The 16,003-nt window shown below is 37.8% G+C and overlaps 1 protein-coding gene across 1 annotated transcript; it reads right to left on the bottom strand.

Annotated features, from left to right (window-relative positions):
- Positions 1-2,575: 2,575 nt before the first annotated feature.
- CISD2 (CDGSH iron sulfur domain 2) lies at positions 2,576-15,792 on the bottom strand. Its single transcript, XM_055587850.1, has 3 exons — positions 15,660-15,792; positions 5,101-5,315; positions 2,576-3,619 (listed from the first exon to the last, which is right to left on the bottom strand). Exons 1-3 carry the CDS (start codon positions 15,760-15,762, stop codon positions 3,530-3,532), a joined length of 408 nt encoding a protein of 135 aa, XP_055443825.1. The 5' UTR covers positions 15,763-15,792; the 3' UTR covers positions 2,576-3,529.
- Positions 15,793-16,003: the final 211 nt, after the last annotated feature.

Genomic DNA, 16,003 nt, shown 5'->3' with positions numbered 1-16,003 from the left:
TGTAGATCACAACAAACTGTGGAAAATTCTTCAAGAGATGGGAATACCAGACCACCTGACCTGTCTCCTGAGAAATCTGTATGCAGGTCAGGAAGCAACAGTTAGAACTGGACATGGAACAACAGATTGGTTCCAAATAGGAAAAAGAGTACGTCAAGGCTGTATATTGTCACCCTGCTTATTTAACTTATATGCACAGCACATCATGAGAAACACTGTTCTGGAGGAAGCACAAGCTGGAATCAAGATTGCCAGGAGAAATATCAGTAACCTCAGATATGCAGATGACACCACCATCTTGATACGAATTCATCATTAAAATCAGTTGTATAATTGGACCACAGTGATGCTCTTAGGCACTGTGTTGTGGAGGACCCTACTTTAAGTTTTCTCAAGTTGCTACACTTTTACTGTTCACATTAAATTTATTTTTTGGTTCCCTCCCCTGCTGTCAGCTGTCACATTATTTACCTGACTCTAGAAGGACCCTGTCGATACTTGTGATTTGTTCAGGAGCAGAAATCAGATAAATAAACTTGTTAGAATTAGGGGTGAAGTAATAACAAGCCAGGGCTTCCCAGGTGGCGCTAGTGATAAAGAACCTGCCTGCCAGTGTGGGAAATGTGAATTTGATACCTGGATCCAGAAGATCCCCTGGAGGAAGGCATGGCAACCCACTCCAGTATTCTTGCCAGGAGAATCCCATGGACAGAGGAGCCTGGTGGGCTACAGTCCATGGAGCTGCAAAGAGGCAGACATGACTGAGTGACTTAGGACAGCACAAGAACAAGCAGACACTGAAGTTGGGGATCTTCGAGCACTTCTAAACAAAGTCTATAAGCCTTAGTAAGAGCTCTCCTGATCTTCTCAGGATTGGTGATGCTCCACAACTGAATTCTAAACAAGTAATGGCAGTCAGATGTTTCTGGTAAGTAGTAAATAAAATACCTGTCATAATTTAAGAACCCTGTTTAAAAAAATTTAAAACTCTCTTTGCAAGGTAATAGCACGTTTCTAATGCAAGACTGTAGGATTACAGTAAGGAAGACAGAACTATATAGATCAGCAGCTGGCTTAATTAGCTTGCCATAAACTTATTAACAAATTAGGTTACAAAATACAAAAGCAATTTAATGAATCATCATATGAAACACTGAACTCAAAACTGAATTGTAATGTGCTTTTCATAATGTAACTTGCTTAATCGCCTGTAAGAATGAATCACTAATACCTCAAGTCCTGCTCAACAGTTTTGGATACTTTTTTATGTAATGGTGGTGCTCACATCTGAGTAAGGCAATGACTGACTAGTTCCCTGGGTAAGGAGCAGTAGTCCTCAAAATGATTATAATGTGACAGTAACAATATGGCTGTTTCTAGAATGTTCTAGGAACCCAAGATATGTATTTCAAGAGCTAAGGTATCCTCCATTGTATCAGTTTACATGCAATTAGATTTCAATTAGATGTCAATTTTTTAAGACAGACATGATAAAATTCTGTGAACTTACAAGAGGAAATGATAGCAACTGGTAACACTGCTTATGTAAAGAAGTAATTAAAATAACAGCTTACTACCAGCCCAGGGCTTCTGAAGGAGTTGCACATGTGGGAAAATATTTGGGTGCAAATGTAGGGAAGAAAAACCAGTACTCAAGAGTATTACCTTTTTTTTCTTCTCCACATTTTCAATTGTTAAAATTGGTTAAAAAAAGAAATGGCCTAGAAAAGAAATGACCATTTCTTTCTTTAACCAATTTTAACAACAGAAAATGTGGGGAGGAAAAAAATCTTATTCGAGAGTGTAACCTTCTTATTTTTGGAGTATTAGAATTACCTTTTATGAGACGAAAAAAGTTTTCAATTTTTTAAAATCTTCCTACCTAACAATTTTAACATTGGTAGTTTCATTCTAGTCTCCACATTTGGAGAAAATTTGACCTTCTCTTGTAAGATCTAAGAATGACAACGACTGGAACATGTACAAAACCATGTTGCTCTGATCTGCAGTGAACGGTTTTCAAGAAAGGCATTATGGACCAGGCTATGCAAAGTCTCAGTGAGGAGCGTTTTCCCCAAGTCTTGTGATCAACTGTGGAAAAATAACTGGTTAATCTGACAGCTGAAGCCTCAGAAGGGTGTTAAGAAAAAGGTCTTAGGGAAAAAATACCAAAAGTGAGAGCAATGTTGTATTTCTTCCTACTCACAGCAGAAGAAAGAGCAACAATTTTGTACATACACCTTGTAAAACTTCTCAAAACCATACCTACATTTCTAACCCTAACTTAAAAATTCCTGCTGTTGTTCACCAGAAACTCAAGATCACCTAAATCGACAGAAGCTTTGATATTAAATGCGATAAACTATCCATAAAGATCAAGGTATCATGCTTAGTGCAGTGCTGTTACCTAAGTACACAGTAACTATTAGCTTTGATGATTATTGGAAGAATTAAGTGTGATTGCGTCCTGAACCGTCTTCATATATAAAGAAAGCACAGTGGACTGACTGATAGCTATTAATATAAGAATTGTAATATGAAATTAAATTGACTCAGGCTAAAAAAACTAGGAAAGTTTTAAAGATTCTCCAATAAGTTTATTTTGCACACATTTTGTATTTTGTTTTACTGGTTTACACTGTAATGAAGAGGAAAATGTTTATACAGATACAATTTTGAACACTGAACTATTATCATATTAATATAAATTCAGATTTTTAAAAACTATTTCATATTGGGGTTCAGCCGATTAACAATGTTGTGATAATTTCAGGTGAACAGCAAAGGGATCCAGCCGTACCAGATTTACTTTATTTTTAACTGACCTTCAAATTGCAGCAGCTCATGAGTTTACTGACATACACACACACAAGACATGTAAACAGACACAAACAAACCTTTTATAAACAAGTCTTTTATAATGTAAATAATTGTTCCTTGTTGAAACTTTTTATACCCAGTTCCTGTTTTTTCTGAAATTCGGGAATTCACATTTATAGAGAACAATATTTAAAAAGCAAAGAGTTTTTCTCTTTGAAAACTCAAGCAATTCTGACAGCAATATTTTTCTTACTGACCTAAAAAGAATGAAATATGGAAGGGGAAAAAAATCACTGCAAATGATCAAAACAGAAGGGTACTAACTATATACATATTTAATAGTGGAGGCAGACATTTATAAAGTATAGATTCCGTTGAAAATACTGATGTTCAAACAGCTTTGCACTCATTGCCAAAACTTTCTCAATTAAAATTAAAAATGTTGATTTTTTTTGTAGGAAGATACATTAATTCTTTGAAGTCAGAATGAAAGAACTGTCATTTAATTTCTATATAAAGACTGCTTGAATATACAAAGTATCAAATATAAACAGTAGTGTAAAAAGAAAATAAATTGGCAGAAATAATTATTCAACCAGTAGCAATAATTAAGACCACCATTTGAAAGATCTTCAATAAACAAAGAATGCAAAAATATTGTTCTAACTTTTTACAGCACAGAATTGAATTCCACCCTAATTCATTACTATTACACTTCTTTCTTCTTCAGTATTAGTGGGCCCACATTATCTCCTGTCAATTCGTTGTGTTTATTATGTGAACCATCACAGGCAGGAAACTAGAAAGGAAAAAATTGCAGATGTTATTTTTCACATGAGTCAGTAAGTAGAAATATTTTCGACATGCTCTTATAAATAAAGTCCATTACTTTGGGAGAAAAAAAACACATTAGATAGCTTTTCTGAGCAACAGATATATTCTATAGCTAACCACCTTCCAATACTATGGCAAACCTAACATTTAAATATTTCATTATTTGGCAGATTTTAAAAGCTTTGGATGATTCCATACAAGTCAATATGATAGTCTTAAAGGGGGATCAAAATAAGCTCCTATTTTTTATACAGCTCTAACTCTGAGCTCACCTTTTCAATTATTTTAAATTTTTAAAGGATGTAATTTAAATTCAAATTAAATTCTTTCATGTTTTCTCACTATAAAACTTATGCACACTATAATACTTTAAAAAACATTATAAAATATATTTTTAAAAACTTACTCGTAAGTAATAATTAACAATTTGGTATCTTTTTTCCTCTATTTACTATGTGCACTCTTGTATTACACCATACTTTAATCATTCCTCTATTATCAGATATCTAGATTGTTTCTAAGATTTTGTTATTATAAATGATGCTATGATGAACATTATTGTTCTTAAAGTCTCAAATAGCCTATGACCAAAGTAGCAGAAGAAAACAGATCTCATATACTATTTACAATGTATCATTCCAAACTCCTCCTCCTTGTCTATTTATTTGTTCTTAATTGAAATATAATTGATTTACAAATTGTCGAAAATACTGCTGTATAGCAAAGTGATTCAGTTATACACATATACACACTCTTTTTTAAAAAATATTATTTTCCATTACAGTTTATCATACGATACTGAATAGTTTTCTATGCTGTACAGTAGGACCTTGTTGTTTATCCATTCTATTTATAAAATCTTTATCTGCTAACCCCCACCTCGCACTCCACCCTTCCCCACCCCCCACCCCCTTGGCAATCACCAGTTTGTTCTCTGCCTTGATTCTCTTTCTGTTTCATAAGTAGGTTCATCTGTGTCTTATTTTAGATTCCATATATGATATTATATGGTATTTTTCTGTCTGACTTAATTCACATCATATGATAATCTAGTTGCATCTACCAAATTCCTTTTTAATTTCCATATTCAAAATCATCCATAATTACAGCTGCCATTCACTAGCTCATACTACATAGAAGGCACTGTACTATACATATATCATCTCACTAAATCCTCAAAAATTTCTGTGATATTATCAGATTTAAAAAAACTGACAGAGATTAAGGATTAAGTAACTTGCTCAATTAAGTTTCCGTGCTGCTCTAACTTTCCTAATGTAGGAAGTATATTGATCAGAAGAGGCAAACTTTAATTTATAACAGATTTTCAGTGCTGAATACTATGGAAAATTCTCTCATCTCACAGAACCTCAAAACTGGGGATTTAAGAAGCAAAACCATGTTAACTGCACAAAATTTTAGTGTATGTGTAAATGGACATCTTACCGTCTTAGAACGCCAACACCTACAATAAGCTGCTTTAGTAAGGCACAAATCTTCGATGTTTATTTCATTCACCACTTTGGGATTTTCCTTTTGTATTTTAAGATTAATCAAGCTATCCTTCTGTTGCTTTTTCTTCGGGAGGAATGGACGAACCGCAAGGTAGCCAAGTAGTGCGAGTACGCCAAGGAAAGGCAACAACCGAAGCCATTCTGAAACTAAAATTGTTAACAGTCTGAAAAAGGACTCAAATAGGGATGGACTGGGAGTTTGGGGCTGACATGTACAGACTTCTATGTTTAAAAGAGATGACCAACAAAGAGCTACTGTAGTCTAGTTAAAAATGAAACATAAATATTTTAAAATTAAATAATACATGTAAATTACCTAGGTCAATACCTGTTGCATACAAGTACCAAATAACTGCTTATTCCAATTGCTAATGATAAATTAATAAACTTTCATTGATTCCCCCTCAAAAAAGGACCTATTGTAAATAAATTTTTTTTCCAGTTTTAATTTTTTATTTATTTTTTTTGTGAATTTTTTTTAAGATTTTATTTAACTTTACAATATTATATTGGTTTTGCCATATATCAAAATGAATCTGTCACAGGTATACAGGTGTTCCCCATCCTGAACCCTCCTCCCTCCTTCCTCCCCCTACCATCCCTCTGGGTCGTCCCAGTGCACCAGCCCCAAGCATCCAGTATCATGCATCGAACCTGGACTGGTAACTTGTTTCATATATGATATTATACATATTTCAATGCCATTCTTCCAAATCACCCCACCCTCTCCCTCTCCCACAGAGTCCAAAAGACTGTTCTATACATCAGTGTCTCTTTTGCTGTCTTGTATACAGGGTTATTGTTATCATCTTTCTAAATTCCATATATATGCGTTAGTATACTGTATTGGTGTTTTTCTTTCTGGCTTACTTCACTCTGTATAATAGGCTCTAGTTTCATCCACCTCATTAGAACTAAAAAAATTTTTTTAAAGAACTTAAATAGCATGTCTCACCCTTCAGCTAATTCTTTACTTCTCACTCTAATTTCTTACCTTATCTGTAAAACTGTGAATAAATATCAAGGAACCAGTACCTAGGACCACTTTATTTTATTTGTGGACTGCCTTGAGACTTTTGAAACTGGAAAACAAAGTTTTCAGAAATAAATCCTCTATCCAGTACCCTATCTCATTATCCTAAGTATATTTGTGTTTAGTTTTATTTCAGGAATTACAATCACCATAATTATAAATAAAACTCAATTTTATATGTTTAGAAAACATTTCCACCATGTCTAAAATCATACAACAGAATTTCCTGTATTTACCACTGATTTATAATTTCAGACAGAATATGTCTTCAATGCTTTAATTTACATTTTTTGTAAGGCGTAGTGTGATTCCTATAGAAAAACCTAAATGTTGTGTTGTGTAAAAGCTATTTTAAAGAGCTAGGTGAAATTTTCACATACTAAATAATCTCATTATTAGATACATCGTACTTCATAAGTATTCATTAAAGCCTCTTGTACTCAGCACTGTTTTGGGGGATAGAAAATATAAGTGACATAAATGAAATGTTCTCTATGTCTGCAGAGAGAAACACACCAAGGAGGCAAAATATTTATATTTCAGCATGCATTTATCAAATGTTGGCTAGTACACTGCCTCTGCTGGGTTCCATAGGGAATCCCTTCTGACCTTAAGAGTTATCACTTGTCATCATTCACTGAGTGCTAACCTGACACCTTGCTAATAAGCACTGTAGCTTAATGGAGAAAAAGAAAAACTGAAGGTCATATGCTAAGGCATGCTAATAACTGTTAATAATAAATGAACAGATTATGCTAAGAGTGCAACTATAATACCTCAGTTAACATTGTGTTAACTGAATTTAGTAGGCACCATTATTATTCCCATTTTTCATGTGGGTAAACTGGAGCTTAAGCAGGTTTAGCCCAGGAGAGTAAGTACAAAGCCTATTCTCAGTCACTATGAATGAAATTCAACAGAGCCAAAATTTTATCTGTTCTTCTCTCAGTAAAACTACTCTCCAGAGATAACTGTTCTTACTATTCAACTATTAAAAGGCTGGCTTAATACTAACTCTTGCAAAACGAAGCTATTTTTGATATAACACCATGCCAAAGGTTTGTTATGAGCTCTAGATGAAACAACCTATTTACATATGTGCAGCACCTATAAGAGTGCCTGGCACAGAGAAAGTAAAAGTGAATGGTCGTTTTTATTAAGATTATGAAAAAACATTTTGCCGACTCAACCTGACAATACTACATGGCAGAAATCTTTGGGGATATAATCTTTCAGTCACCAGAATGAAATTCTCTAAGGGTAAGATCTTGCCTGTCAGGCTGATCTGTTCTAGTCTCTTAACAAAAGTGGAGACACTCCACAGAAACACTCTGAGTGAATTAACATTCTGAAAATGACAAAGAACTGTTTCCTGGGGTGAAGGGTCTATTTATAGACCTTTGCTATCCAAGACAGTAACCACTAGCCACACTGTTTTGTTTGGACCCAGGATTTTGTTATAATCAGATATGGAAAGATGACAGACATGGAGACAACTGCCTTGAAAGAAAAGTTTACTTACAATTCACAAGAGGAGGGAGCACAACAGGCCACCCATGACCATATAGGTAAGTATGAGGCTTGGTCAGGAGCAAGGTGAGAGAAAAGGGCACAAGCCTTTATTGTGGTTTACAGAAAAGGCAAGGTAAAGCACAGTGAAGAGTTTAGTATTGGCCTGAATAATTTCAGTGGGCTTTGGGCTATAGAGGTAGTCCCTAACTGTCTCATATCTGGCCTTGGGTGATTTAGGGCAGGGTAAATACTGCTTGGTAAGTGAGAGTTAGATAAAGGTGTTTGGAGTGTAGGCTTTGGATTGGTTGGTTTGCATATGAAAAATATGCTCACAAGCAAGTAGTTTACTATCTTTTGGCATCAGCTAGTCCGGGGAGGGGGCAAACCTCCCTGGCCAGCAAGGTCCCCAAGATGTCCAATTATCATAAAAAATAGAACATAAAAAACATGATTAATACATGTGGCTATTTAAATAAAATTAAGTAGAATTCATAATTTAGTTTCTGAGACACACTAGTCACATTTTAATAGTGCCAGAGCTATTATGTGTGGCTATGCTATGCTATGCTAAGTCGCTTCAGTCGTGTCTGACTCTGTGTGACCCCATAGACGGCAGCCCACCAGGCTCCCCCGTCCCTGGGATTCTCCAGGCAAGAACACTGGAGTGGGCTGCCATTTCCTTCTCCAATGCATGAAAGTGAAAAGTGAAAGTGAAGTCGCTCAGTCGTGTCCGACTCTTAGCGACCCCATGGACTGCAGCCTACCAGGCTCCTCCGTCCATGGGATTTTCCAGGCAAGAGTACTGGAGTGGGGTGCCACTGCCTTCTCCGTATGTGTGGCTAGTGGCTACTATGTTTGATAGCACGGAAAACATTTCCATCATCACAAAAAGGCTTTTGGATGGTGCTGTTGTAGACCAACAGTTTCCACAAAGTACCATGTCTATGACATGGGAAGGCTACTTTGACAGTGTCAACACCCACAAATATCCCATCCCTCTTGTACTTAGAGGCAGCCAAAGCTACTGATTACCTAGTGGCAGGTTTCCTGTGTCCTTTGCATGAGGGATTCCTTCTGTCTGCCGTGCCTTTCTACTTGTGGTCTACCTGACTCATTTATGTGGACCCTTTAAAACTAGGGTCAAATACTGCTTCCTCCAGAAAATGAAAGTGAAGTCGCTCAGTCCTGTCCGACTCTTCAGGACCCCATGGACTGTAGCCTATGAGGCTCCTCCATCCATGGGATTTTCCAGGCAATAGTACTGGAGTGGATTGCTATTTGCTTTTCCAGGGGATCTTCCCAACCCAGGGATGGAACCCAGGTCTCCTGCATTGTAGACAGACGCTTTACCGTCTGAGCCACCAGGGAAATCTTTTTCAATTTCACAAAGCAAATCAATCGCTCCTTCCTCTGCTTTCAAGCCCCTTTTCCTCAGTTTCTTTTATCATACAAAGTTTACAAAGTTGATTCCTCCATAATCCTATAGGAAAAGGAGCTCCACTTCCTGGCACAAAGTAGAACCTCATAAATGTTTTATGAGTGACTTAATGAATGAATGAATTTAAGTGACTTAATGAACGAATAAATGACATTTAGAGTGTAAATGTCAGTCCCTTTCTCACTCACATTGTACTGTAATTATTTATTTACACTTATCTTCCAGATCAGGCAATAAATGTCTTAGACTGTTATTGGCCCCAACATCCAGTACAGTATTTTGAACCAGTACTTATTCAATAAATGTTTTTGAATGTAGTATAACATTAAGTATTATTATGTATACTACGAAATTTAAAAGTCTCAAGAGGTTGAGTAAATCAAAGTCAAAAAGTTAAGAGAATGAACATGTAAAGATGATAACCTTAACTTAGATTCTTAAGTTTAACATTCCCTATCTTAACCTACAAATCTCAGGGAATAAATAGAATGCTGTTTTAAAATTTACTTCAGAAAACGTTCTTCTTTCAACACTTAATTCCTTGGTAAAACATCGCAGGAATACAGTGATGAGAGGTACTATTATTTCCTACAACAAAATAATTTATACAACAGTCTTATGTGGGAAAATTTACTTTTAAAGATGACAAACTTCAATTTAAGTACAGGAAAAATTATACAGGAAAATAATACAGCCTATAAAGCTCAATTAAATCATTTAAATTATATGTTAGAGCTGATTTTTGGTAAATATGAAATACAGAATAAACAAGAAATTTTTTTAAAAAATTTAAGATTGCCTATTTCTTATGAACCTGTTTAATATATATTGAGCTACGGCAGATATATTAGGTCTGTAAAGGGAAATCTACTACCCACTAATTGTTAGGTTTAATGTGTATTTTGTACAGTACATTCTAAAAATGTTTAAGGATTACCAGAAATAGCATTTAATTTATAAAATCTGAAAATTTTAAAAAGTACAAAAAATAAAATAACTTGTAATCCCACCAGTCAAGAACTGGTAACACTGTTCATTTCTATTTTGCTCTGTTTTTTCTTACTTTTCAAAAGGTTGCATATAATGATCCCATAAAAATAACACTGGTAACTTGATTGCTGATAATTTCATAAATATTTTCTAATGTTTTCTAATGTATCAATATGGGTAAAACATAGAAATGACTTCACTTCTGAACTATAGAAAGACGAAAATAAAATATTTTTAATGGATGGCTTTACTATTACCACTTAAAGACTACTTAGGACCAAAGGGCCAATAAAATGAAATTAATAATCAAGTTTTCCACTCACTGCTATAAACAGAACAGGGCCCCAGTATCTAGAACATTGCCTGTCCCACAGGAAGTGCTCAACAAACACTTGATGACACGAGGAATTCTAAATTGCAGAGTGGTTACATGGAAGAAAGTGTTTTATATGACATCAAAATTGTTCTCCATAAAAGCTTTTTAATTACACTGACTTTTAAATTTAGTTGGTCTACCTCGGAAGAGGGGAAAAAACTTTTACAACTTACAGCATGTAAATATTTTCCCAAATTCTCAAAAATAAGTTTTCTGAAATAAAATTCTTTAATCTTTTAAAAATAAACTTTATTATTTACATGTTAATAAATGCAACTCTTTAGCTTGAACTTAATCATTTATTACACTTTCCTATTAAGAAAATTCATCTTTTGTTCCATTTCTTAAAAAAAAAAAAAGAGGTAAATTTACATACAATAAAACAAACAGATCTCAGGCGTTTAGCTCTGAGCTGTGACAACCAAAGACACTGTTGTAGCCTCCACTGAGGGGCTTCCAAAGTGGCGCTAGTGGTAAAGAACCCGCCTGCCAATGCAGGAGACATAAGCATTTGATCCCAACTAGTTGCTTCAGTCATGTCCAACTCTTTGGGACCTTATGGACTGTAGCTTGCCAGGCTCCTCTGTCCATGGGATACTCCAGGCAAGAATACTGGAGTGGGTCTAGGCTTCTGGGGTAGCTCAGCTGGAAACCCCAGTTCAATTTCTGGGTTGGGAAGTTCCCCTGGAGAAGGAGTGAGTAGGCTACCCACTCTACTCAAGTTTTCTTGGGCTTCCCTTGTGGCTCACACAGTAAAGAATTCACCCACCATGCGGGAGACCTGGGTTTGATCCCTGGGTGGGGAAGATCCCCTGGAGGAGGAAATGGCAACCCACTCCAGTATTCTTGCCTGGAGAATCCCCATGGATAGAGGAACCTGGCAGGCTACAGTCCATGGGGTCACAAAGGGTCAGACACAACTGAGCAACTAAGCACAGCACACAGCCCCCTTCCAGTCTATTTCCTCACCACGGATTCCTATAGACAAAGGCTTTTTATAAAATTTTTGAGATTCATGCAGTAGATCGGTAAATCATTCTTTTTTATTACTAATCAGTACTCCATTCCATGAATACACCATAATTTGTGTATCCACTCTCCTGATGGTGGGTACCTGGGCTGCTTCCAACTTGGGATTATTATGAATAAGGCTGCTATGAACATGCTTATATAAGTCTTTCTGTGGATATATGTTTTCAATTCTGTTCCACTTCTTTAATTCTTTGCTCAAAACTGGTCCTTTCTAGAGTTAATCCTCTTGAAAGTGTCAGCTCTGACATATTTGTGTTACTCTGGGAAAAATATTACAGACCAGGGATTCATAACTTTAAGAGTAAAACCATTACATTTCAAAGAAACTAGCTTTTTAAGTGGGGAAGAACTACTATATTCAGTTTCACAACTAGCTTTTCAATCTAGAAGTAAACTTTTTTGACTTTTGAATGGGAAGCTTTTTGTTATTCTATTTTAAAAGGTTGTATGACAGGGAAAGCTTTTTTAAAGGTTAATATATTTGAATACAATATACTTTCAAAGGGGGAATTATACTAATTTACCTTAAAAGCCTCACTGTTAACAATGTAACCTAAACAAAGATAGGTTTTTGACAAAGTTGTCTTGACAGGTAAGGGCTGTCTATAAATACTGTACAGTAATGAAGGATCTCCAAGTGTTTACTAAGAATGCAGAGTCATCATGAGAGAGCCAATTGCTTTAAAACACCACTGGATCTAAACAGGGAAGGAAAAACAGGCAACAATAATGTGAACTGTAACTTTTTTTTTGCTCTAATTATCATCGAGAAGAAATGAAAATATTTTTGATCTGGTAGACATTTTAAACAATTTATTTTGAAAAGTTATCTTCCAGGTTTTTATTTCAACCAAAAAAAGGTCTAAGATGGATTCTAAAAGTAGTTTATTCAAGACATCCAAATGTCATTAGCTAATACAATCTAATCAAGAGACGCAGCTCAGAGAGGAAATTGGTCTTTGAAGTTTTTCTTCCATAGTGCTCCACAATAGATTCTGCAACTGTCATATTATCATTGTCCAGTGCAAAGCAGACTGTCTCATTTTTTGTAATTATTACAAACATCATTTCCTAAACAAATGGACATTACAATGAGAACTAAAATGTAGACACACTGTAATGCAACAGGTTAAATACGCACTATAAAAATATTTATCAGAGTTGTCATTATTTCTGAGAATCACTCTTCACATTAAGTATTTAAGAGCGTAAAAGAAGAAACTACTATATATTATTTATTCAAGAGGGAAAAGGTTTAGGTTGAGTTTCCTTAATGCCTTAATAGGAATTAAATATTTGTTGACAGAATTTCTTGAGAGGGAAAAAAAAAAGTTTGGAAGTCTCCTAGTCATTAAGTCAAATATCATACCTTCCAGTCTCCTTCATCTACACTCTATTTATGGAAAACTTTAATATAAAACCAGCCACATTCAGAATCAACACACATAATTAAGGTTAAACTGGGTTCACCCTGGTGGCTCAGGGTAAAGAATCTACCTGCAGTGCAGGAGCTGCAGGAGACCTGGGTTTGATCCCTGGGTTGGAAAGATCCCCTGGAGAAGGAAATGGCAACCCACTCTTGCCTGGAGAATCCCACGGACAGAGAAGCCTGGCAGGCTACAGTCCATAGGGTGGCAAAGAGTTGACTTAGCATGCACAGGTTGGCATGGGAGTAAGGGGATTTTTTTTTCTTTCTTGACTGCTAAAAACTCATCAGTTAATTTACACAAATTATTAAGAAAGTAAGTTGGCAACTGGGAACAAATGTCACAAAATGATTGTATCTATGAATACATTTAAAGGTGTAATTTAAAGAGGGAAAAAATAATTGGTATAGGGCTACTTACCCACTGAACATTAAGAATAAAATATATATATTAAAAACATTCAAAACTTCCAGCTGCAGGGAAATGGTTAGGCCTGCTGCTAAGTCGCTTCAGTCGTGTCCGACTCTGTGCGACCCCAGAGACGGCGACCCACCAGGCTCCCCTGTCCCTGGGATTCTCCAGGCAAGAACACTGGAGTGGGTTGCCATTTCCTTCTCCAATGCATGAAAGTGAGAAGTGAAAGTGAAGTCGCTCAGTCGTGTCTGACTCCTATCGACCCCGTGGACTGCAGCCTACCAGGCTCCTCCGTCCATGGGATTTTCCAGGCAAGAGTACTGGAGTGGGGTGCCATTGCCTTCTCCGATGGTTAGGCCTACTGTGATGTAAAAAAATAAGGGGAGAAAAAGTCAAAAATTTACATAATTGCTGTAATCCATCAGAATAAAATAGTAAAATCAAAAGAGGACTAAGATGTTTACAAACTCTTGATCTGAAAGCGTTTTCATCTTATGTTACTTTAATGTTTCTCCTTATGTATAGATTTTTTTTAGTGTTTATTACTCAGTTACCTGGTGGTTCAGACGGTAAAGCGTCTGCCCTCAATGCGGGAGACCTGGGTTCAATCCCTGGGTCGGGAAGATTTGGAGAAGGAAATGGCACCCCACTCCAGTACTCTTGCCTGGAAAATCCCATGAACGGAGGAGCCTGGTAGGCTGCAGTCCATGGGGTCGCAGAGTCGGACACGACTGAGCGACTTTACTTTCACTTTCACTCAGTTACCACTCTTTCTATTCAATTACATGCTTTCTGTCAAACCTTTTAACACCTAAAAATGTTCAATTTTCACAATCCATTGTCAACAAACCAAATGTCTGTGATTATTATTTAAAGAATCTCTAGATTTAGACCTAGTTTACCACATCTTACCTATCCACCACCAGACACCGCCTTTTGTTTTTTTTAAATCTCTGAGAGGGGATAGCTCTCACAGCACCCTATTAAGGTAAAGTATTCTCTAATTAAAAAAAAAAAAAAGAATTCCTTTAACATGCAACTAAAACCCATGTTCAAATAACAATCACTAACTTGGCCCTAGTTGTCTTCTGGTCTACACAAAATACATCTTATTTTTCTTCTACCTGTCAGCCTTCCAAATACTGCATTTTAAGTCGGCTACCATCGATGTCTAAACTGCTCCAGAAGCAGCCCTATTCACCTCAAAATTATCTTAATTCATGCTTACATTCCCTGGTAATCAGTCAGAACGTATGAGTTCAATGTTTGCTTTATCAATAACCGGCTTCCCCACCCTCCTCCCCCACCATCATCCTAATCAGTCCCTGAGTCTGGTTTACCCATATCTCACTTGCATTGCAAAGCTCAGAACCCAACAATATCTTTCAAGTTTTGGCAGCATTCGGGAAATGTTCATCTTTTAGATATGAAATCCTGCGCTGTGGGTTCTATTCTGTAAAGGAGGGAACTTAAGTGCAAATGTTACATGTCATCAGTAAATTTCACTTTCTAATTTTTGGTCTGTCATGCCAGCAGAAGTCTCTTTCCTCCAACTCAAGTAAACTAAATTGCTTCCAGGCCCATAGTTCCGGTGATGACCTCAAACGACCCCATGACAGGTTGACACTCCCCCATGGAACTGGAATTGTCTAATTTTGTTAGTAAATAAAACCACCAAATACATGTGTATGTGTGTTTCTCTCTCACACAGACACACCCACACTATGTGGGTCAAACTCAGCCAAGAGCTGGGACGGCCTGATACACAGAGCCTTTGAGCCTTGGATAATGACTTTTCCTACTTCAAAATAAACCAGCAACGTTGCAGGGAGCGACGGAGATGAAAAAAATGGGCCTGTTCCCAACTCAGCACCTTCTCTGCAAAAACCTGGTCTCTCAACACGGAAGGACACTGCAGACAGACACGAAGATAAGCTCAGGGGGCCGCCAAGTCCCAGGATGTGGCCTCACACACACTCTGAGGATGCAGTGCCGGCGCGTGCCCACCTACTCCGCGACTGCAGTGAGAGTGGCAGTGGGGGTGCTGTGCTTAGTCCTGTCCGACTCCTTGCGAAACCACGGATTGTAGCTCACCAGTCTCCTCTGTCCACGGGATTATCCAGGCGAGAATACTGGAGTGGGATCCCAGGTCACGCGCCACCCGCCAGGCTCCGCCCCGCCCCTCGGCCGAAGGACTTTCAGATGCCCGCCCCCACCCTCCGCGTGGGGAAGCCTGCAAGGATGGGGACCGGCTGAAGGCCAGGATTACCTGTGAGTCGGGCGAACCCTGTAATACTCTCGGGCACTGGAAGCCGCTTCAGATACGCGGGGAGCTGCACCTTTACGATGCGGGCCACGCTCTCCAGCACCATCCTGGCCAGCGGCGTCCGCTCCTCACCCGACTCCCGCGGCTCTCCGGCGGAGGTCCTGCGCCTGCGCCCAGAGCGGACGCGGCCTACCGGCGCTCTCTGCCGGGACCAGGCCGGGGCGGGGCTGGGCGCCTGCACGGAGAGGTGAGCTGCCGAGCGCCGATTGGCAGCGGGCGGGTGACGTGCGCGCCCCGCGGAGGCCGAAGGGGCGCGGGCGGCGATGGGGCAGCGAGGCCCGCCTCTG

This window comes from Bubalus kerabau, chromosome 7 (genome assembly GCF_029407905.1).
Source record: "Bubalus kerabau isolate K-KA32 ecotype Philippines breed swamp buffalo chromosome 7, PCC_UOA_SB_1v2, whole genome shotgun sequence".
In the NCBI taxonomy this organism is placed as follows: domain Eukaryota; kingdom Metazoa; phylum Chordata; class Mammalia; order Artiodactyla; family Bovidae; genus Bubalus; species Bubalus kerabau.
Note: the sequence above shows the minus strand (reverse complement) of the source record. Positions and strands in the feature narration are given on the sequence as shown.